The sequence below is a fragment of the Zonotrichia albicollis genome, chromosome 3, assembly GCF_047830755.1.
Source record: "Zonotrichia albicollis isolate bZonAlb1 chromosome 3, bZonAlb1.hap1, whole genome shotgun sequence".
NCBI lineage: Eukaryota > Metazoa > Chordata > Aves > Passeriformes > Passerellidae > Zonotrichia > Zonotrichia albicollis.
Window position 1 is genome coordinate 13,653,011 of NC_133821.1, and position 23,896 is coordinate 13,676,906.

At 46.0% G+C, this 23,896-nt stretch overlaps 1 protein-coding gene across 3 annotated transcripts in view; it reads left to right on the forward strand.

Moving 5' to 3' along the window:
• The window catches only part of SLC24A3 (solute carrier family 24 member 3), a 105,405-nt gene that overhangs the window by 42,343 nt on the left and 39,166 nt on the right, over positions 1-23,896 (forward strand). For 2 of the 3 annotated variants that reach the window (XM_074536764.1, XM_074536765.1), the window contains exons 3-6: positions 9,076-9,152; positions 16,745-16,819; positions 19,405-19,489; positions 21,026-21,129. In XM_074536764.1, coding sequence (XP_074392865.1) covers positions 9,076-9,152; positions 16,745-16,819; positions 19,405-19,489; positions 21,026-21,129 — 341 coding nt within the window. Of the gene's footprint in view, positions 1-8,669; positions 8,915-9,075; positions 9,153-16,744; positions 16,820-19,404; positions 19,490-21,025; positions 21,130-23,896 lie in introns of those variants that run through there. The other variant, XM_074536766.1, reaches the window with a different exon arrangement.

Below are 23,896 nucleotides of genomic sequence, written 5' to 3' on the forward strand. Positions count from 1 at the left end.
CTGTAGGAGTGATCTGGGGTACAGCTCCTGGAGAGGAGTCCCACCTTTGGGACAGAGCTTCCCAGCAGCCTGGTGTGGTCAAGCTCCAGGGAGCTGGCCTCGTGCACATTATCATTTGGGAGCTAATAAGCATGAGGCATCCAGATGGCAGGAGTGATGTGTGTAGTGTAGCAGAGCTAATGCTGAGGCCCAGTGGTAATGCAATGTTCCTTGGGTATCAGTAGCGATGTTCTCTTCTAAAATGGTAATAAAGGGCACATTTGCTTATTAGTAATGAATGTCAAGCCATTCACCATCATGAAAATATCCTATTCCCATGACTTTGATAAATAGCTGCTGAAGCTCATGAATTTTTAACAGTAGTCCTATATTTAGGGGCTTTCAGTTTCTGGGTGAGATGAAAGGCGCTTCGGAGATGGAGTTCTGGAAACGCCTCGTCTTCTGCAACCACTGGTACCTATTTAAAGCCAGTATTGTCTTTCTGATGTATGAACAGTATGTTGACATTGATTGATGTGATTTTTATGCTGGAGATTGGGCTCTGAGCCTGCCTGTCACCATAAAGCAAAATGCATAACTGCAGAGGGACCTGCTGTGTACTTTGCTTCATCTGCATGAGCTGCGTGTTCACTTTTCCCCACAGTCACAGAATAAACCGAACCACTTCTTCTTCCCTGTAGGAACCAGCTAGGAGGAAAAGAGGAAAGCAAAACTGAAATCTGTCAGTGGGACCCCAGGGGAAAGGGCAGGACCCAGCTCTGGCATGTGACAGGACAGGGCAAAGCCTGGGTGTGGGTTTTCCAAAGATCTGGACCCCGATGGTGCTCGCTCTCTGGCTTGGTCCCCTCAGCAGCACTGAGCTCCCCCATCAGGGATGCTCTCCTGGACAAAATGAGAGGAAGAAGGAAGAGTGGCACTATATAGATAATTACAAAGGAGACAAAAAATCTGTTGAGCTTCCTGTGCAGTTCAGAGGTGAGATGTGGGGAACAGAAAGTGTGTGCTCTGTCAGGCTGTGCTGGAGAGCCAGAACCCCCAGTTTCACTGACCTCAGCCCTCTGAGGGCACTGATTCCAAAGGGTGTTGTGACAGCCTTGCTCTGGGAGTCACACTGGTCCTTAGTCAGTGCTAATTGCTGGAAAGCAATTAGTTTGTTTAGACAAGGCTGTGGTGGTTCCCATCCATGGAAGATCTTGCTTGCTGCATCCTCTCCTTTCCACAGCCATCCCCAGTTCCCATCTCACTCTGCTCAGCAGAATGGTGTGCAGTTCCCTGGGCTCTTTTTAGAAATAATGTGTTTCATCCCATTTCTTGGGACAGCACGTGTCCCAGTCTTCTCTGAGATGGTCATTGCCAGGTGTATGATGAATGCATGTAATGCTGAGAAAATTGTTGAAATATCAGCCTGGAGTAAGGGAATTGCTGGTGGCAGGATAATAAGGGGGCTGAGAAACCTCCTAGTTGAACCTGGACATTTTCAGCTACTGCATCACAATGCAGTAAAACTGGAAAAATTGGATTAAATAATGGCCAGACCATGAGCAGGTAACTCTGAGGAACTTGTCAGGTGTGCAGTTGGTGTGAGCTGAGGGTCTGAGCTACGCTTGGAGGAGCAGAGGGGTGTTCAGAAATACCAATGAACTGCAAAAAGAGCTGGAGAAGATGTGATGAGGGCACAAGTAAGACCCCTGTGCTATGTGTTTCAGCCAGAGAGCTGACTGCAGCTCTCTTCCAGAAGAGCTGGGCTTGTGGCTGATCCAAGCCAAGCTGAAGCCACAGATGTTGGATGCCTTGGAAAAGGCTGGCTGTCATCCTGAGAGCTTTGTCACCTGACAATCCTTCCCATGCTAATGTTTACACCCCCAAGAATTCCCTTCTAATATACTTTTATTGCTCTATCAAAGTAAAGAATTGCTCTAATTTCCTTTTATAGATGCTTTAGGTAGATGTAGCATTTTAACCTTGCAATTTTGGAATGGAAATTTTCCCTGCCAGTTTTACATGCAAAGAGCTAAATGATGGATGTCTGAAGTATGGAACTGTCTCTGATTTGCTAAACATAATTTCCATAAGATTTAAGTGCCTGAGCACTTTAAGCACCTTGTGTTGGGATGGAAATGGGAAAGGAAAATTGCTTCTGTTGTGGCTGAGAGGGGAAGGGACCAGATCCTCTAGGTGTCATTTAAGCTTAAATGGAAAATCCTAACACGTTTTGGGTCCTGTCCTGTGCTCCCCAGGGTGTCAGGACAGGGGCTCCCTGTCATGGCAGGGCTGCCCTGCCTTTTCAAACAACTCTGGGCCTCTAGAGGAGACAGGCCATGTGTCCTCATTATCCACAACTAATCTCCAAATAATGGTAAACACTAATTACATCAAAGTAAGAAAATAGTTAATGGGATGCCTAATGTAAAATAGCAGAGATTGTAATAGCTTTAAGCATTTATACATTCAGTGGAGCTTAAAGCATATTAGAGCTGCTCCACAGATGAGCCTGGACAGTTCAAATGTTGAAATTCATTTGCAGGCAGTAAATCCCTGCCCTGATGGCTTTGGGGGAGGCCTGGAGCAGAGGCTGCTTTGGCAGGAGGGCAGTGCTGGCTTGGGGGCTGCACTCTGTGACCTGTGAGGGCTTTTCCAGCCCAAAGGGTTCTGTGACTCCAGGGTCTGTGTCCCCCTCACATCCTCCTCTGGCCCAAGGTGCTGTCCCTGTGCCACATTCCAGGTGCTCACAGTGGCATTGCCTGCTGCTTGCCAAAGCCAGCCCCTGTTGAAGCTGCCTTTATTCCTGGACCACGTGTTTAAGCCACAACTTTAAACATGTTTCTGGCAAAATCCAAAAGTTTGGTTCTTTGCAGGAGGTTGTTTTGTTTTTTTTTTTTTTTTTTTTAATATGCTCCAATCCAGGTTCCCAGCCACCCCTGTATTCCCAGGGTAATTTGCTCCCCTCCTTTGAGCTCATGGCATCCCTGCCTCAAGTACTTGAGATGCTGAGAGGTTAAAAAGTCCCTCCCTCTCCCACCCCTCAGAAAAGCAGAGAGGTGACAGCAGCATCTCTTCCTTTCCAGGTGGCTTTATAGAAGTGCTTCTGTAAAGTTGCCTTTTTTGGTTAGCCTGCCCATGGATAGGAGCACAATATAAATATTTGTTACCCAAAATAAAGCTAATGAAAGAGGGACTGTATTCCGTTCCAAATCAGAAGAAGTCTGGGAACTCCAGAATAGCTGTAATTAAGCCAGTAAATTATTAGGAATTTCTGGCAGTTCGTGTGAGGACAGGAACCAGCCAGGGATTTGTTCTTTTCTTGCTTGGTTTTTGTTCTTCTTGTTTGGTTTTGCTGAGAGCCTTCCAGTACCAGCTATTTCTGCCCAGAGTGTGTGGCTGATAATGGATCACTTTGCAGGAGCATTGCATTTGTCAAGGGTAACATTTTGATCCAGCACCAGCTGTGCTCAGGTCTGTAAAAGTTGTACCACTGGCACTTGTGCTGATAGCTCCCTGTGCTGCCTCTCACAGGGAGCAATTGCTGCTCAGGATGGGGACAGAGCAGAGCAAAATTTACTATAGAATCCCAGAAAGGTTGGAAGGGACATGAAAACCTGTACAGTGGAAACCTGTACTCCCTGCCATGGACAGGGACACCTGGCACCATCCAAGGGTGTTCCAAGCTCCATTTAACCTGGGCTTGGACACTTGCAGGGATCCAGGGGCAGCCAGAGATTCTCTGGGCAGCCTGGTCTTTTTCTTCTCACAGGGAAGAATTTCTTCCTGGTATCCAATCTACCCCTGCCCTCTGTCAGCCAAAGCATATATTATATATTATATATTATATATTATATATAATATATTATATATAATATATTATATATTATATATTATATATTATATATTATATATTATATATTATATATTATATATAATATATTGTAATAGAACATATATTTTTATATATTCATATATAAATATAAAATATAAAAATATATATAAATGTATACTTACACATAAATATATATTTTTATATAATATGTATTATATATATAAGATACTATATATATATATATGGTCAAGTAAAACACGGGAAGATAAAAGCTCAGTGATCCTGGGAAACAATTGCCAGATTCTCGCTGTGACAGAAATTAGTTCATGTACTGAACAAAGGAAAGTATAACCTTCTCTTTAAAGGTCACTCGCTGCTGTTATTTGACTTAAACTCTCTCTGACCCATATGCTGTAGCATATTATTTGTTATTTCTGATTTCTCCCCCATTTTTGCTGAGATATATGTGCTTGTTGTCCTTGGATCTTGATGCACCTTTGACCTTGCAAGCAACTCATTTGCACTGCAGCCAAGGCAGAACCTTTTTGACTTCACAAGGGCTCTGCTTGTGTTCAGGGGTTTGTTCCTTCAAGGCTGTGCTTCCTGCAGTGGGGGAAAGTGTCAGGAGAATGTGTGTGCAGCTGGCATAGGGAAAGAGCCCCATGATGGAACAGGACTTGAGTCTGGGAGCACAGTGTCACCCAGCACACAGCCAGGAGAGTGTAGAGAAAAGGAGGACCACACTGTGTGGAGTGTGCAGGGCTGGGCATTTCATGTGCTTCTTTCAAAGGAGATGCACTTTGCACTTTCTGCACAGTTCTGAACATGTTAAATTCTGGAGAATTGTCAGCTAGGTGTGTATGGAAATGACAAGCTGCCCAGCTGCTGGGGACACCCACAGAACCATGCATGCCCTGGCTGTGTGCCTGTTTACAGCCAGGTAAAACAGCCCTGCAGCCTGGCCAGAGCTGCCCTCCCTGGAGTTGGTGCTGAGAGGCAGCAGTGGGGCTGCTCCATGGGTGCAGAGCCCTGGGAGCTGCTCTGGCAGCTGTTTTCAGGCTGTGATTTCTCTCCAGAGTAGCAGGGAGTAATGTTTGTTCTCACTTCCCATGCAAATGAGCTGCCGGCTCTGAATTCCCCATGGTGCACAGGGTTCACCATCTCATATCCCTCCATCTCCTCCCTCCTTTCTTCCCCCAGCCCATGCCTAAGTTACTCAGCAGAAACACAGACCTGTCCCATTCTGTTCACACCACCCCTGCTCTGTCTGGAACAGGTACCTGGCCAGCCTCAGTGGCTCCAGCAGGGGTGAAGCTCCCACCCCTCTGCCTCTTGCTGCCACCTCTGTTGGGTGACTGTCCCCCCAGGGGCCAGGCACAGAGCCTGGAAAGCCACTGTAAGGTGTGGGATGGTAACTCTGGGCATGCTGCATGATTTACTGTGGGCTCTGTGCCCCGTGCTGCTTCAGCTGCTGCTTTGCAGCAAAGTGGAGACAGGAGTGAAACATTAGCAAAATGTTTTATTATTGATGTATCACCATAGTTTGGCTCTCTTTGCATTTTGGCTCATGCCACTGCAATGTAAGCACATTTTCACTTAGTAGAGAGTAAAACATTATTTATATTTATATTTATATTTATATTTATATTTATATTTATATTTATATTTATATTTATATTTATATTTATATTTATATTTATATTTATATTTATATTTATATTTATACTATATTTATAATATAAAATATAATTTTAATATATATTTAAATATATATTATATATTTTATATATATTACATATAATATAATATATGTAATATATATTTTATTTTATTCATATATTAAATATTTAAATTTATTCTATATTTATATATAGAATATATATTTTATATTATATATATTTATATAAATAATATGTATATTAAATATATATTAAATATATATATTATATTTATAGTTACATATATATATGTGTGTGTGTGTGTATATATGTATATGTGTGTGTATATATATATATATATATATATGTCATAGGTGACAACAGCAGAATTCACAGAGAAGGAATTGTGGGGAGAGCATGAGAAAATGAACCAAGGCTGTAAATTTGTGAGTTTTCTTTTCTGGTAACTCACTGGCCAGGATGAACATCTTTCATTTCTTAAAGCTGTGGGAGATTTCCCAAGGGTTTTCTTGTCCCCAGAGTAGAAACACAGGCTAGCAATATAAAGACTTCCTAAAAAAATAAGTGGATGTCATAGCATTTAGAACTATTGCTCCAGTACAGTGCTGGATTTTTGGAAAAGTAATCCTTTTGGAGAGGTGGGAACATTAAATGTGAGAGGGAAAGGAGGAGCTGGGAAGGGGGTTGTGAAAAGTGCCACCCTGAGGAGAGGCACAGCAGCACATTCTCTGCACCTGGGCAGAGACAGGTTTGTGTTGTGCCAGCCAGTGCAGAACCTTACAAAAATCACCTGTGGCCTGGGCGGAATAGGGTTCCAATTTTGCACACTAATTGAGAATAGCAGGACAAGAATTAATTCCAGCTCATTGTATTATGAAAAATAATTTTCTCTTGGCAGGTGTAGATCCAGATATTTTGTCTGAATCTGGCAATACCCTTTTGACGGTGTCCCCAAAAGGTGTGGGGTCCCTGTGCTGCAGAGCAGCCTGTCAGAACACCTGGGGTCAAGTGCAAAATAGCACAGCTTCTCACACCTAATGCTCATCTGTTCCTGCAACATTTAGCTCCCTTTCCAAGGCAAATCCATATCTTGCTAATGGCCATCTAATTCCAGTTACTTCCAAATGTGAATAATCCTTGTATTAATTCACAGTTCTACGAGTTGCCCCAGTGCCAGGCAGAACTGCACCCCTGGAAGGAGTGTTGATCAGTGTTGGTTTTCAGGGAATGTGACCCTCAGGAACTGAAAACTGAGACTGAGTTATGTGTGTCCAAGGGCTGGAACCACCTGGGAAATGCACCAGGAATTGTGCCTGATGCCCACAATGCAGGAGGTAACTGGGGAGGTGCTAAGCCAGCTCTGTGAAGATCCTGCCCTTCTGCTGCTCCAGGCTGATACCTGCCAATCTGCAGGACCAGAGTGGATTATCAGGCTGAAGTCTTTTATTCTTTGAGTTTAGGTTCGTTGGCTGGGTGGTTGGGTTTTTTTCTGTGCAATCAGAATAAACCTGGCAAAATCTGCACCTATTTTCTGACAAAGGCTGGGGACTCTTTTAGTGAAATAACAAACTGTCTGGGCTTTTATAATCCACTAAATAGGGCAGCTGTTGTTGGAGTGGTGTTCCAGCAGCACCCTTTATTTCTTCTTAGAAAGGAGCTCCTGTGTTTTGCAAAGCTCTCCTCTTATCTGTACTCATCTGCACCTGATGCAGCTAATAAAAATGCAGCAGATTTCAGATTTGCATACATTAGTTTATAATTGCATGTTTCCCAGTGTAACCCACTGAATGTGTTTGTGTTGGGGAGGATGTGCTGATGGACATTTTGGATTTTTTCTGAAAAGCAGGTGCATTTCCTGCCTGAGGGAGCACTGGGCATTTCTGCTGTGCGCAGGAAGGAGGGCCAGGATTCCCAGACACTACACTAAAGACAGCTTATGCTATTTTTGTACTGTTTTTTCCCCTTTATGCCTTTACCTTAGGTGCACTTCAGGCTCCTTGAGCCTCCCAGAGACTCTTGATAAAGGGATTGTATTTTTATTTATCATCTGTCTGTAGTGAATGTAAAGTCTCAGAGGCAGCTGCAGGAGGAGGGGAAGCACACAGACGTGTATTGGCAAACCATTCTGCATATTGCTGCAGGCAGACCTCCCTGTGTTTCCTTTGGTCAGGAGTTTTTCTTAAAGCTTTGAGGGAAACACTGGATTTTGACATAATGTTGTTTTGCTGAGGAAGGATGAATCCTTTCCACCTCATTTACCTTTGCTGTCTCTCAGATTCCACAGTGTTTTGTGTTGCTTTTAGGGGTTTTCCTCACTCCTGTCCTTGTGCTGGTACCTCCCTGACTACTTCCTTAGGCTGCACACCTAACACAGGGGTTTCTGGCAGCCTTTGGCAGCTCTAACACAGCAGATGTGCTGGGGTGGGAGGGGAAGGCAGCCTGGCAGGACTTGTTCTGCCTTGGAAAGAAGGAATCACAGCTCCTGGAAGTGGTCACAGCTCCTGGTGGGTGAGTCCCGACTGGTGATGAAAAGTCACAGGCGTTGCTGGTTCTCATAAAGGAGAAGGGTATTCCTGTGTTCCTCTGTTGTGGATATTCTAAAGATGCTTCTGCTGGTTTGTTAGGACTCCTTATAGAATTTACCAATCCATAGGAATACAATTAACAGTAATAAGCTGAGCCTTTGGGTAAAAGACTGTAAAAAAAGAGTGATTTCCTCCTCTGGTGCAGTGCCTGGGTAGAGCTGTTGCTTGCATGAAGAACAAAATTAAAATGCAGCTGCCTTTTGCTCAGTTATTGCTTCAGAGGCAGCAAAACCAGGAGAGTGAGCCGGATTGTTTTTCCATTTAATCTTCTGTGCAATTGCTAATTAAGTCCCTATTGCTGGAGCTTTATTAATGCTAAGGATGTGAAAGGCAGTTTGATTTTTTCCAGCTGATGGCTGAATGTGAAGAACTGACCATTAGAAGAAAGCTGTTGTTTCAAAATCTGGAATTACTGAGAAGCACTTGAATGCTAGACCATCATCTTCACACTGGCTTTTTGATTTATAACCCAAAGCCATTCCTGCAGCATAATTGCCAGGCTGTTTTTAAGAGCTTTATAATCCAATTAACATCCAGAGCAGTAATAAGGCATTTGAGCAAATGGAGGGAGTTTGTCTCTTGGTGACTTGCAACAGTGCATTTGCAGCCAAGGCTGTGAGGTGCTTGCTGTGCTCCTCTCCACGGCTCTGTGGGTTGCTGGGCAGTGGGAGCAGAGCTGCCAGCCCCTGCAGGAGATGCTGCACCTGCTCTGAGTGCTTCCCTCAGGGAAGGAGCCATGCTGTGCTCTAGGGAGGCATCTGTGGGTCACATTGTGGTGCTGGCCACGGCAGGAAATGGCACAGTGAAATTTGGGGAAGGAGGTGCCTGAGTTCAAGGTAAGCTGAGCCCCAGGGAGGTGAGGCAGAGCCTGTGGCAGCGGCTGCAGGGCTGGGTTGGGCACCTCTTGCTGTGCTACTGAGCAGCTCGAGGGGTGGGTGTGAGGAGCTGATTTTTTTAAACATCTGAGCTTTCTTTCCCCCCTCCCTGCTTTTTGCAGCTCTTCATGAGTTCCCCAATGACATCTTCACCAACGAGGACAGGAGACATGGAGCTGTCGTCCTGCACGTCCTCTGTGTAAGTGTTGTGACTTTGCCTTTCTTCTCCTGCTGGCACGGACAGGGCCTTGTGTGCTCAGGAGCTCTGATTGAAGTTATTTTCTCTTCGGTGCATTTTCATCTCCTGGATGGACTGTGAAGTCAGGGATGTGATGCTTTTTTGTTCTTGGGATCTTCTGATATAAAGGAGTCAATAATGGAAGGATGGTTTAAACTCACTTCTCATTTTCATTCTTTCTGTAGACACCATCAGAATGTCAGGCACAGCAAAAAGAAAGTTGTCTCTGAAAATGGGACAGTTTAACATCTTTAAGATGAAAACTAAATGTCAGAGAGCTAAAAGATGCAGGAGTTCTGCAAGAAGTAACTCTGGAAGTTTATGGGATGGAATAATTGACATAGAAATATCCATGGCATTACATGGATTGGAAAGTTTGCTTTATCAGCTCTTTGAGTTACATCAGAGACATTCTTAAGCAGCCAAGAAAATACCTGCTCCTAATGAATGTTTAGAAGCTTTCAACAATTTTTAGTCAAATGCTTTTAACAATTTTTAGTCAGCTTAAATGAGCAGTCACTATTAGCTGTGAGAAGTGATTCATGATTTCTTTTTGAGCATAAATTAGATTGCATTGTGTATTTTAATGTGAGCCCTCTGTGTAAGGATTTTATTTTGGCTAAATAGCTGCAGAAATTTGTTGAGTAACGTTGCTATTGACCGTGCCTGGCAAGTTCAAGAATCTCAAGTTTCCATGGGAACACTGAGCTTTGAAATGTTTTGGAAACTGAGCACTGGACCCGAGCTGGATTTTATATCACCAACAAGAATACTCCTAAAAATTCATATATGAATTCAGTTGTGAATGTGCCTTTAACACATACCAAAATAGAGTCTGGAGAACTGAACTGTCTAGTTCAGAATAAAGAGAAAAATCTGTTTTTAATGAGAAGTCGAAAAGCATCCACTGTCCCAGCAGAAATGTACTCAGTTTCTTCCCTGCTAGCAAACAGCAAGGCAGCTCCCTCCATCCATTGTTCCATGGGTGCTCCATTGTTCTCTGCAGCAGTTTGGTGGACTGAGGAAAATTTACTGACCACTCTTTGTCTTGTGGTCCTTGAGGTGCAGGACCTGGCTGGATTCTGCCTCTCTAGTACTGGGATAGCTGGAGACAACCTCTTGTCAAAGTAAAAAATTATACTCAGATAAAACAGAAGATGTTAGCATTTAGCAGCCTGCCTCTAGTCTGGGTTGGAAAGGGTGCTCTGAACCTCCAGTTCTGTTTTTTACCTCCCAGAAATAGTTACCAAATGTGTGATGAAATCAGAGCAGAAGCAGAAATGCACTTTTTAGGGGAAGGAGGATACAGACACAGAGGGTTTTTTTGCCTCTACTGAGGTTTCTTCGTGGGTTTGAGGAAACTGGACTGTAAAAGGAGCTCTGTAATGGCAGGGAGAACAATTCAGTGGTGATTAGAGGTCATCACCATGCTTCTCATGTTAGTGACCTCTCCTTAAGACAGTTTCTATTCATTTCAGTGAAAATGTTGTTCTCTGCCCCTTTGCCTGTACTTTCATGTTTAATTCTGAAGGACATCAAGGCAAAGCTGCTTTGCCAGAACCCAGAGGAATGGGACAAAACCTATCACAGGGACCTTGGGAAGAGCAGGAGGCTTCCCAGGGCATCTTCTCCCTGTTGTTCAATAAAAAGGGAAAAAAGACCCCAGCAAATCTTTACAGTGGGGCTGTGTGAATTACTAAAACTGATCTGATACTTCACAAAAATGAAAGTTAATCCCTAAACACTTGAAAAATGTGGGAAAAATGGGCAGGTCAGCAATAGTTTTAGGTCTGAACTGAAAATACTTTGGTTTGAAGGAGAAGTGGGCCACTGAGGCCATAATTCAGGTTAGAGTTATGGTGTTTAATTTCGCCTGGATACTTTTTCAGAGCTCAGCAGCTGGCTGCTTCATTGCCATTCATTATTTCCATGTCCCCTCTGAGAAGAGGCTGAGCTGCTGAGTATCTCCCCACTAAGTCACTGGTTTGGGATGTTCAGTTTGGAGGGGCCTGGGTCTGCATTTTAGGTCTGGTGCTGTTCCTGCAGCCTGGGAGCTCCCCAGCACCCAAAAGGCTTCTTTTTGCGATCTTAACATCACTGTTTGTAGAATCATAGTAGGTTGGATTGGAGGGAACCTTACACATTATCCAGTTCCAGCTCCCCTGCTATGGCCTGGGACAACTTCCACTATCCCAGGGTGCTCCAAGCTTTGTGCAGCCTGGCCTTGGACACTTGCAGGGACCCAGGGGCAGCCACAGCTTCTCTGGGCACCCTGTGCCAGGGCCTCAGCACTCTCACAGGGAAGAATTCCTTCCCAGTACCCAATCTACTGTGCCCTCTGCCAGCATGAAGCCATTCCCCCTTGTCCTGTCACTCCAAGCCCTTGTCAGAGTCCCTCTCCAGCTCTCCTGCAGTCCCTTTGGGTGCTGGAAGACTGTGTAGGTGCTCTCTTTGCCTTTTACTGGGTTTCATTTTGTTCCAGCTGACATCCCCATGTGGATCTTCAGCCCTGCCATGCTCAGGGGCACTTGCACCAGTTACCCCCTCCAGACAGGAGGGAAATGGCTTTGCTGAGAAATTCCCAAGGGGAATTTGAGAGAGAATGGGGGGTTTGGGTCTCTGCATTACCCTGGTGTTTTGATAGCACAGTGTTGCTTCCTCCTTTCCCAGCCTCCTCCAGCAGGTCTGGAGTGCAGAGCCAGGATATTTTGTCTTGCCAGTGTGAGGAGCATGGTCAGAGCTGAGCCTGTCCCTGGGCAGAGCAGGGTGGAGGAGCAGTGTGTGTGCTCAGCCATCCATCGCTCCTGCTCCTGCCTTGCCACTGCCTCCTGTAGCCATGGGAACGGGCTCTGACAGCCCCTGCCTCCCTCCTGCCAGGAGCTGGGGAATGTAGGTCGCCCTGGACGGGCCCTGTCTCTGTTTCTGCATCGGGTCAGTAGCCAGACACATCTCATTCCTGCAGCACAGGGCTGTCTCCTTAGGGGGTTCATTTCCACAGTGCCCCGGCCGTCTGTGGGAGCACTGCTGGGCACATCGTGGTACACAAACTGCTGGGCACATCATGGTGCACAACCTGCTGGGCACGACATGGTACACAAACTGCTGGGCACATCATGGTGCACAACCTGCTGGGCACATCATGGTACACAACCTGCTGGACACATCATGGTGCACAACCTGCTGGGCACATCATGGTACACAAACTGCTGGGCACATCATGGTGCACAAACTTCTGGGCACATCATGGTACACAAACTGCTGGGCACATCATGGTGCACAAACTGCTGGGCACATCATGGTGCACAACCTGCTGGACAGAGTCAACCCAAGCTCTGTGGCTTCCTGCTTTGGTTGGGGTTTTTAATTTCCCTCCAGCAATGGAGTTTTAGGTGGGTTTGTCTCAGAATCTCTGCTGGTCAGTGACCCCAAGATGTCTTAGAAAGTCTCTTTTCCCAGCCCGGTGCTTGAAGAAGGAGTCAGAACTCTTCTGTTCTCATTCTCAAGGTTGTTTATTGTTTCTTATCTATAAAATTCTTTCTCCTGGCATGACAAGGTGCACTCAAGAGATCAGACAGAGGCACTCTGCCTGCCCCTGGGGCAGTGTTATCTTTTTATACTAAAAACTATGTGTACATTATTTACAATAACTTCCCAATACCTATCACCTATGTTAGACAGTGAGCTTCTACTCTAAACCAATCTAAAAATGCCAACATCATCCAGAAGATGGAGGCTAGGAAGAAGAAGAAGGACAAGGCACGCCCAAATTCCTCCATTTTTGGGACCTCGAGCCCCCATTCTAAAAACCCTGAAAAAAATCTATTTTTCACCCAGTGACAAACTAACTATTATTCTAATTAAACCCTTTTAATTTGTAATTCTTCATATAAAGGTTGGTAATTGTTTTTTCCTAGGGTTAGATCAAAGGCACAGGGGTCTTGGGCTCGAGTCCTCCAGGGTAGCCAGAGGAATTTCCTGGTTTGTGATGCAGTTAGAGTTGAGGAAAGCCCTGTGCTTGGTTAAGGTGGTTTCAGGGGTGGCCCCTTGCTAGTCCTGCCCCCCCAGGACAGGGTCTGTGGGGCAGCAGCAGGCACCCCACCCCGCTTTGCTGCCAGCAGCAACCTCAGCCTGTCACAGCCCCCTGGGAAGGAGGCAGGGCTGCAGGGATTGCTGCTTCCACGGCATTCTGCTCTCTTGTGAAAAGCTTCCTTCACTCAGTGAAGCGAGGTTGAGTGTGAAGACTGTCATGGGAAGCTCAAAGGACTGCTGGGCAAACATGAAGAATGACCATTTCTGTGCTGTGCAGTGGAGCAGGTATTTTGAGTAAGAAACTTAATCACCTTTAATGCAGAAATTGCATCTCTGTTTGTTAGAATCGTCGTTTTAAAATCAGTCCTAATGTGGTACTTAATCTGGCATTTATAATCCTTTTATGCAGAGCCATTGCATTTTCCTAATTTTTTAATGTCCTTTGGGGGAGGAGGAGTGAGTGTGTTTTTTAAAGTGTGTTGCCTGGCTAAAGACTCCCATATCATCACTTAAAACTGAGTGAAGCTGGGGATGAGCCTTATTTTGTGTGTTGAGTCCTCCACATTGTACTCTGCTGCCATTGCACAGGCCATATTCTGTGTCCCCCAACCAATTCCTTAATTCCCAGTGGCACTTCCAGGTGGAACAGCCTTCAGTCTGTGCTGCCCTGCTCCTTTCCAGAGCTGCTGCTCCCGTGGTGCTCATGTGCTGAAGGAGAAATCCATGTGACTCCTTGGTGGAATCTCAGGATGACTTACTTGAAATCTCAAGATGTGCAGTTGGCCCTCTCCTCACGGGACATGCCATGCAGATGCCTCCTTGATGCTCCTGCCTTCCTCCCTCTTGCATAAAAAAGCCCCCTCCTGCTTGTGTTCCTGCTGGCCCAAACTCTAAATATTGCTTTGTTGTGTTTGTTTAAGAAGCAAACAAACAAGCCCCACCAAAAAGCCCGAAGAACTTCCAAGGAAGTAACAGTGTCTATCCTCATGTGTTCACTGACTGTGGGCAGCTTCCAGTGATTTAGGCTGTGAACAAGGCTGGGATTTAGCCAGATACTCCTTCAATTCTGACACTTTGCACTTTATTGCACCCACTTGAATGAACTTAGGGAAGACTCAGAGCCAAAGCCAGCTTTGTGGCAGCAGTGAGGTCATGAAAGGGAATGCTGGAGTGTGCAGGTGCCGTGGGCTCAGCCTGGTCAGTGCACTCCATCCTGAGGAGTGCCGTGGGTTTGCTTTAGTGCTTCCAGCTCCTGCAGCAGGGATACAGTCCCCACTCCTGGGGGGAATGAGCAAGAGCCTGGAGGGGCAGCTCCTTCACATTTATTTTTCTGTTCCTTACTCATTTCAGTGCCCTTTTTGCCTTTTGTCTTGTACCTGATCCTACTAATAAGAAAGCCTGGGTGGACAAAAGCAAATTCCCTTGTCACCCTTGAAGGTGGTTGCTGTGCCCTCTCAAAACCTGGACACCATGAGATTCCACTTTGATGCTGGGATGTGGAGATGCTTTGGCAGTCTTGAGTGCACTGGAAGTGACACAGTCCCTCCCCTGGCATCATTTGAATGTGCATCTAAGATTCCAGAGTAGGAATTGTCTCAACTGAAGAACTGGTGGCCCTGGTGCCTCAGTGAGCCCTGTGGAGTGTGGCATCATCTGTGGACACCTGCAGTGCAATGCAGTGCAAGCATGGGGGCATCTGGGGTGAGCTGCCTGGGTTTTGGGGCATGGGATGCTGCCTCCCCTTGGCCCCATTCCCTTGCCTGGCTCTGGAAGGTGCAGGAAACCCAGCAGGCACGTGGAGCCCTGTGCTCCGTGGGTGTGGATCATATCAAAGGGAGAGGACATGCTCACGTTACAGGAATGATGCTGCTGGACAGATTAGCCTTCTTGAGGGGCATTACTGTGTGTTGGAGCAGGGCACTGAGGGCATGACTCACTGCAGATTATTATGATTAGCAGATCAAAAATCTAAGCTGAAGTTAGGCACCCTTTATCTGTTATGTTTCAATGGAATTTGGCCACATCACTCTCTGGAGCCCTTTCTGATCCTTGTTCCTATCTTCCTTTATCTCTGTTGATACAGTTGATGTTGTATCAGCAGCTGGTGCTCCCTTTGCAGGATCAGGTTCTTTGCTGCACCCAACAGAGTTGGAGACCTGGAATTTTGCTTACTCTTGTGGTCCTTGGGGCTGTTTTGCAGTGTAAGATTTTCAAAAAGCCCAAGTTACACTTACTCATGTTTATGATGAGGGACAAAGTAGCACAGAAACTATCCAAGTGACATTCTAGCACCTGTTGTGTCAAGATTATGCCAAAATAATTTGTTATGATGAAACTCCCATCTCTAATCCTGAAAAAAAAAATACACTTGAGTTATTTTTGAACTCAAAAAGTTGTCATGGCCGAGATGTACAGTAATTACTGCCTTTTTTGCAGCAAACTTGTAACTCTGGCAAATTAGAATCTGTGTTTTCGGTGGGGCTGGGGGATTTAAACCTGTTCCTGGAAAATCAAAACAAGAAGAAAAAAACCTGGAGGCCATTTTTATTGCTGCTTTCTCTCCAGAAAAAAATACTCTGGTCTCCTTGCATTGCCTGAGCTTCTGCAAGACTCCAACAGCAAGCAAAGCCAGAGGATCTGTGGGTGATGTGCTTGCAACTGTGGTTCCCTTGGATCAATACACTGTTTTTCTACAAATATTGGCCACTTCTCTCAGCTGTATTTAAGTCACTGGAGCTGCACTGCCTGTAGAAGTAACTGTGGAGTGAGCTCCTTCCCTGTGGGCAGGATGGGCCAGGTTGCCTTCCAGGGTTTTGCTGTGTGCGTGTGAGCCACGCTGTGCCATTTGCCCCTTGGGGCAGAGATCAGGCCCCAGCACATTCTGTTTAATAGTACAGAAACCAAGATTAAATGCTTCTTGCATGAAATTGAAGAGCTGATTGGCCCAGTTTCTTTTTGAGTCCTGTGTTCCCCCTTGGTTATATTTTTTCCTATGTGAAGTTCAGCAAGATTTACTGCTGGGACCCAAGTGACATGGCAGGGCACTTCAGTCCAGAAAAAAAGCTTCTTTTCCAGAACACTAGATTTCAAAAATACTCCTCCAGGGTTTAGATTTTTACAGAATACAGTGATAGAAAAGCCTTGCACTGCCCAACAGGGAAAAAAAGGAAGGCGAAAGTACTTCAGTGTGGCTTAGTAATGTCCAGAGTAAAAAAGAAGGAAAGCAAAAATATTTCAATGTGGATTAGCAATGTCCAGAGAATTTAAAAAAAAAGAAAACAAAAAAACAGCAGCCTTTATGGTGAAGATAAAATGTTGGCAGCTTTTGATAGTTTATAAGAACTTTCAGATAAATACTCCATGATTTTTCAGTTACATCCTAGACAGCTCGATGAGTTCTTCTTGCAAGAGCATTTTATTTTCTTGCAAAGTCTGTACCAAATGAAACCTGGGATGGGTTGGGCTGCTGCACTCAGCTGTGTGTGACAGTCTCCAGGCTCAGCCCTCTCTCTCCTCCCTTGCAGGCTGTGTACATGTTCTACGCCTTGGCAATCGTCTGCGATGACTTCTTCGTCCCTTCGCTGGAGAAGATCTGTGAAGTGAGTGTTAGATCTTCTGTTCCTTCCTCTTGTGCTGCTTTCACAGCACTTCTGGAGAGCCCTGGGCTGTGGTGATGGTGTGTTTATTTGCTGTTGTCCTGCAGTGCTGCCTGTGCTGCTTGTCTTGTTGCTCAACATGACGTGTGCGTGTTGACTCAGCTCTGTGTTCTTCCTCGCAGGACAGGCTCTCCAGGTGCTCCAGGCATTCCCACTGGGGTGGTTCTGCTGCCTCTTGTTTGTGTGTTTTTGCAGATGTCTCTGCAGAAACACCAGGCCCTAGCCTTAGCTGACAGAAATTAAAACCTCTGGTGATTTATCCTGGTAGAAATCCATGGATCTTGTACCCTGCCCTCACAGTCATGACTGTCAGACCTTGTGTTGTGTGGGTGTGAGTTGTAAAGCAGCAGGGACAGCTAGGTCAGCTGTAAAGAAGCTTGTGAATGCTTCCAGCAATTACAAGGGACTCTGTTTCTCTTTGGTAAGGTCAGGATGCCTAAATTTTAGAAGACAAGGAGTACATTTTTGCCTAAATCAGCTCGGACAGCCACAGAGCGAGCACAGACCATGTGCCCAAAATTACTGCGAGCCATATCTGCTGTCAGTTCCAGCAGTGAAATCTCTGTGAGGGGAGAACATGGCTGGTCTTGGCCGTGAGAGATCTGTGCCATTTGTACAAGACACCTGTCCATGTGCCTGGGAACAAGTGTCACCCGTCAGGGCGTGGGCTGTGCTGGCCCTGGGAGAGGTGTGGGAGCTGACAGGGCAAATAATTTGTGCTGACAGCACTGATGGAGGCGGTCTCCAAACTAATCTGATAGTTAAAGTTCAGCACTCTGCTGTGTGGGCCTTTTTTGCATCATCAAAGAAAAAAGCCCCCAGCAAATTCCACTTTTGGTGCTTAAGTATAGAGGTATCTGAAAGTTAACAACATAAGACAGGAGCTTCTGTCCTGCAAAGTTGCTGCACCCTCTGGGGCTGAATCTGGGGAACCCCATTGCAAGGTTCAGGAGAGGGAACACTGGTGTGGGAATGGGGATAGGAGATGCTGGGGGATGTGGACACACTGAGTTCTTTGACCTCCTCTCTGCCAGGCAAGTGAACCTGACTGGGAAATATGGCTCTAGAAGCTGGCTCAGGTGTCTGTGGGTGAACAAAACCTGAGCTGAGTGAGCACTGTCCAGGACAGGCTTGTATTTTGGGGTGCTGTCAGTATGCCCAAGGGCAAACCACCCCCTCAGGAAGTCAGCACAGCTGTCTGGTGGCTGTGCCACCTTGGCTGGTGGCTCTGCTTTCAAGAGGCACCACCATGAGTTCCAGCAGCTGTTGTAGGATGGATGTCTCCATAGTTTCACAGAGCATCCTGCAGAAGAACCTGGCCTTTGAGGATCTGCCTCTGGTCCTGTGAACTTCTTTCACGATAGTTTTAATCCCGTTTAAAATAGTTTTTCATAAATCTGTATTTTATCAGGTTAAACAAGCTTTATAGCACTCCAGCATTGCAGTGGTCTTCTGCTTCAAGGGCACTCCTGGTGAGGGCACATCCTGTCCTTTTCCCTTGTCCCCATAATTTATGTACAAAGGGTTGTTACCTCTGGGCAGTGGATAGAGTTACCCTCCCTTAGGGGTGAGGAATACCCATTGTGGAATCTTCAGAAACGGCTGCTGTGATGATTTCTGTTCTTGTCTCTGTGCAAAGGTACTCAGGCAAGGATGGAACAGCAGAGGAGCCCTGCAGTGCTGCAGGGGAATGGGGACAGAGGGAGGTTTGCTGTGTCCTGCCAGGCTGGGGGGCAAGCCAGCTCTGCCAGGGACACTTTCCACCACCCTGAGCTGCTTTCCCCATGCTCCTGGCTGCCTTTCCTGTGCTCTCACAGTGGCAGCTGCTGCCTTGGTGTAGTAACAGCTCAGGGTGGTTGTTGCTCCTCTTCAGTGCCTTGTGGCATCTGCTGAACAGATGCAGATGGGTGCTGGCTCAGTAGGAGCTGGTGCAGATGGAACAGTGGGAGTGCCGACACAGAGGGTGTAATTAACCAAGGAAATCTTTGGAAGCAGCATATGCTGATGAAGTTTTTGTAGAACAGCGGGTCCTTTCCCTTCCAGAAGCCCCGGGTTTTAAGACAGTCCCTGGGTACTGCTGAGGGACAGGGACAGGAGGTCAGTGATGTAGTCCAGGAGAAGGGGGGTGAGGAGAGGGTAAAGCAAGGCATAACTTGTGCCAGGGAAGGTGGCTGGAGGTGAATGAAGCCTGAGCCCTGTCCCTGCCCTTTACAGGTGAAAGTGGGAAAGATGAGGTGTATGGTGCTGGGGTTGTGGAGCACACAGACCCATGAGTGGTGGTGCTGCCTTCCCTGTTGGCTGCAGTGGTGACCTGTCCCTCCTCTCTAAGAGTGTCTCTGCCATAACCTGCCCTCTCTGCCAGGTGGTGCTCACTTCAGTAGCCAGGGCCTGTGGTGGCTTTTCCCCTATACTTAACCTTTGTTTACACAAAACTTTACAGGTACCCACTCTCAGCAGGCAGTTTGACGTTGGGAGTGGGATTCCTTCAGCTGCTTAGTGTGCTAATCAGTGACTGTGTTTCTCTGCAGCGCTTGCATCTCAGTGAAGATGTGGCTGGGGCAACTTTCATGGCAGCAGGAAGCTCTGCTCCTGAGCTCTTCACATCTGTCATAGGTAAGGAGCTGCTTCCCTAAACCTGCACCTTTCCCTGGCTGTTTTCAGGGCTGAAATGGGATTGCTGTGTGCCTGCAAGGTTTGTTGTAACACTGGGCACAGATGGCACTGACTGTGGAGAGTCCTTGCCACAGTCAAAGTGAAGTGACTCTGAGAGTGCTGTTATCCTGACCCTGCCAGGATCAGTGGGCACTTCACCCTAGCTACCCATTATCCAGGTTTCGCCTACAGCATTATCCTCTCCTATCCACTTTTCTGCCCCATCTGCCACGCTGTGGGAAAGGATTTCCCCCAGATTTCCCTCTCTGGTACCCTGGCACACTGTTCATGCCCTCAGTGGCAGGTTCTGTGCCATCACCTCCCCTCTGGTTAGTCTTCCAACACTGCTTTTCCCTGGAAAAGCCAGAGTGGGAGGAGAAGAGGATTTTAAATTCTTTCTTACAGCAACAGGTTGGTCAGAGCATCACATTTCCAAAGCAGCTCTCTGCTTATGGGAAGTGTGATGGAGGGATTCAACCATCCTTAAGTGTGCAAAACGTGGGAAACTCTCAGAGAGGGTTTGCAGGCCGTGTTACAGAGTGATGTTCTACCCAACCACATCAAGAGGGTGAAGTGTTCCTGCTGTGAAGCTGTGTGCTCTGCAGAGGTCTGATTGCACAAGCAAAGCCTTAACATTTGGGAACTTAAATTGCACCAAGTTGGGATTGTCCTTTGGTTAAGGGTAGTGCAGCACCAGGGTGAAAATAGAACCAGATTCCTTGAGGTGACTTAGAGAAGCCCTGATGGTCACCAGGATCATTTTCCTGCTGTGGTGTAACCAGCCAGGTGCCCTGTGTCACTTGGCAGGTAAGGGCTTCTGTGTTTCTGAGAAAAGGATGAAGTTGGAGAAAATATGTGAACTGGTGTTGGAACCTTAAAAGCAAGAGGTGAATTCAAGCAGACTGACAGCTAGCAGGAGATGGAGTGTTATTTTTAGGCTGTCTTCCTAAGGAAAGGATTTTGTGCAGCACAGTGATGCATGTGTCTGTCAGTTCATCTCCCTCACCATTAACCTCATTGGCCAATTTTAACCAAATTTGACAGAAGAGCTCTGAAAAAAAGCTTGTAGCATAGCCCCATAACTCATCCTGAGAGGCTTGTGAGTGGCTGTGGCCAGACAGCTCTGAATCATCTCCAGCTTCTACTGAAGCTTCATCCCACTGAAGCCAGTTGGGATGGGGATATGGGAAGGAGCAGAATACTGCTCAGGGAATATCTTAGGGGAGACAGCTTCCTGTGGATTTGTGTCCCACCAGCTGCTACCATGAGCTTGCAGTGTTTGTGGTGTGTATTGCCATAATGTTGGGTCACAGTAGCAGGAAGTTCATAACTTGGATGTGCTTGGTTTCCATCACACAATCCATTCAAGTATCCTCAGGAAACAACTCTCTGCAGTTTGCCTTTAGAGTCATTAATCGGGTATGAGGTCTGCAATTTTATGTGAAGAAAAGTCAGCTCTTTCCCATTTACACAGCTTCTCTTGAACTTGTTTTTCAGGTGTTTTCATCACAAAAGGAGACGTAGGCGTTGGAACCATCGTGGGCTCGGCTGTGTTCAACATCCTCTGTATTATTGGGGTGTGTGGGCTTTTTGCAGGACAGGTAAGAGCATTTAATGATTCCTTACAGTTCTTGCTTCACCCTGTGCCTTGGCTGTACTGCAAAATCAGATGCCAGGTTCACCACCTTGCCACAAATTTCTCTGGTTTTGCTGTTTTTAATCACACCCTGTGCTGTTCCTCCTGCATTTTTGAAATGAAAAACAGCAGCAGCAAAGGTCAGCTCAGGCGTTTTGAGGTGCCCAAGGTGTGTGGGTGGGCAGAGGAATAAATGTTGGTTGTTTGCTCCTCGTGTAGTTTGTGACTGCTCTCCAGCGTGTCAAACCACTGCTGACAACACAAGCTATTCATCTGAAATTAAAGCAATTAAGCTGTGAGATCTGAGCTGCTGTCTGAATTGCAGACATGATTGACTGTATAATTAAATACCTGAATCTGCATTTACCTTCACACTTGCCAACATGCCAAGTGTTTTTACAATCTCATAAATGTTCTCTGGCGTGTTACTGTGCAGACTTATTTGTAAAGAGGAGAAGCAGAGTCATGTTACCAGCACAGGGCAATGGAAGAAGAAGTGAGAAGAACTTGGTCAGTGTGGGAAAGCACGCAGAGAGATGGGGTTTTCCTTATGATCCAGTTCTGTTTTCCTTATGATTCAGTTCTGTTTTCATTAGCAGGGAAGTTCTGCAGGCTGAAGGTGAACATTTTCAGTGTGAGGAGGCCTCAGGATAAGGTCACAGCAGTACTTTTTAACCACCCACGTGCCATGATTTGCATGCAATGTGCAGCTGGCAGCTACAGATGCTCGGTGTGTCAGTGGTTCTCCATAACTCTTACTGTGAAAACCCAGTTAATTGAGGTAAATTTTTAATGACCAAAGCCTTCCCAGGGCATGAGGCTCTGCTCCCCAGAGGTATTCTCCTGTCATCAACAGGACTTCCTTCTCAGGCTGCTTTTTTCATGCAAATGAAGGTGATTAACTGTCTAGCAGTTAATGATGGCAGAGGAGCCAATTCTGAATTTTATTCTCCACGGTATTGATTGCATGCCTCAAACCTGCTAAAAAATGGCTACAAATCACAGCTTTGGAAAAGGCTGCTAGAGTTTGGGGCTTGACAGAGAACTTCAGAAGGTCAGAGGCCTTTTACAGGTGGGAGATTGTTATTTCAGAAGCATAAATCGCAGCCAAAATGCTCTTGTAAAACATCTTCAGCCGTGGTAGCTTTCAGAAGTTCAAGTCATCCTAGGCATAGTCTGTGAGTTTCTTTCAAGCCAGGCGTTGAGATTTTTACTTCTTTGCCCCATCTTTGTTTTCCTTGGGACTCTGCTGATGATTTGTGTGTGGTTTTGTCAAGTCACATAACCTCTCTTTGCTGCAGTCCAACCCTCAGAGGGTGGGTGAGCACTGGAATGATTGACGTCACTGTGTGGAGCTGTGATTTTAGTGAGCAAATAAGAAATGTCAGTGTCAATAATTGCAATGGTTTAGATAAAACTCTGGATCAATTCATGCTTTTCATTGTTTCCCAGCCTTTCACCAAAAAGTCATTCCCTCTTAGTGGTGTGATTCATCATTTGCTTTGTGTTAGTATGAGTAGGAGTTTGGTTTTATTGTCAACAGTGTCTCTACAGAGGCACTAACATAGGTGGTAAATTTGGTTGTTGGTGAGATTTCTGTTCTGCTGGGGACCTGAATCTCAGTAGTGAGTTGCCAGGTGAGTCTGGGGTTGGTCACAGCTGCTTGCTGTGCTCCAGGATTTTTTTCCTTTGAGCTCAGACCTGTGGATTGAGCAGCTGGAGCCCTCAGATTTTCAGATGTATTGCCCCTGGACTGGGAATCCCAGAGGTCAGACCTTCAGGGGCCTTCTGCTGTGTTTCTGTTTTTTATTTTATTTTTGACTGGTAAACAGTTGAATTGTAAAATACTGTCCAGCCCTCTCCAGGATATGTTTTATTTTTTAATTAGGTTGTAGTTTGTATGTGCTGTGTTGGATGTATTCTTCTTTGGCCTAAGAAAAGACTGGGTTTGGTTATGTGCACCATGTTTAGAAAAAGAACCAAATTCACAGCCCCAGAAAGCTGGCATGCATTTGTTTGAGCACCAGCCCTAATTGTTTATTCTTCCAAGCCTTTACTGGCTGTATGCACATACTTTTCAGGATAAATCAGAATAAGCATCCCACTGCTGGAACGGGAGAAGGGAAGCGTGCCCACGCCTCTGTGTGACACTGCACACCTTAAAAAGGCATTGAAAGAGCATTGTGAAGGTTGAAAGTCAAACACTGCAAAGTTAGAAAATAGCAGTGTGAGGGTTCCCTGTGCACCCTTAATTTGCCCCCCCAGTGTGTGTGCATTATTATCCAGGCTTTAATTACGGAGTCCCTTGCCGGGATCTCCACGGGCTCCCTGCCTCCCTCTGCACACAGAACGGACTTTGCTCACTTAATGAGCAGATATTCAGGATTTTGTTTTCTCTTATTGTTCACTCTGTGCCCTTCTGCCTTATTTACCAGGCTCTATTCAAGCTCTGTTCCAGAGGCAGAATTATTAATTTCCTCTTGAACTTCTGCCGATCTCGGCGCTATTGTATCTGAGCAGTTGATGAGCAGTTAATTAATCTTCCCCAAACCTCTGTGAGATGAAGGGATGCTTTAAAGATGGGGAAACAAAGCACAGAAAGATTAAATAAAAAAGAATAACTTGTCTTTTTAGGGGCCAATTAGAGCTGGCACAGGCCTGCTCTTTCCTGTGGTGCATAGGATTCTGTGGCATGCTCGTGGATCCTGGTGCTGCTCCTGCTGCTCCACAGG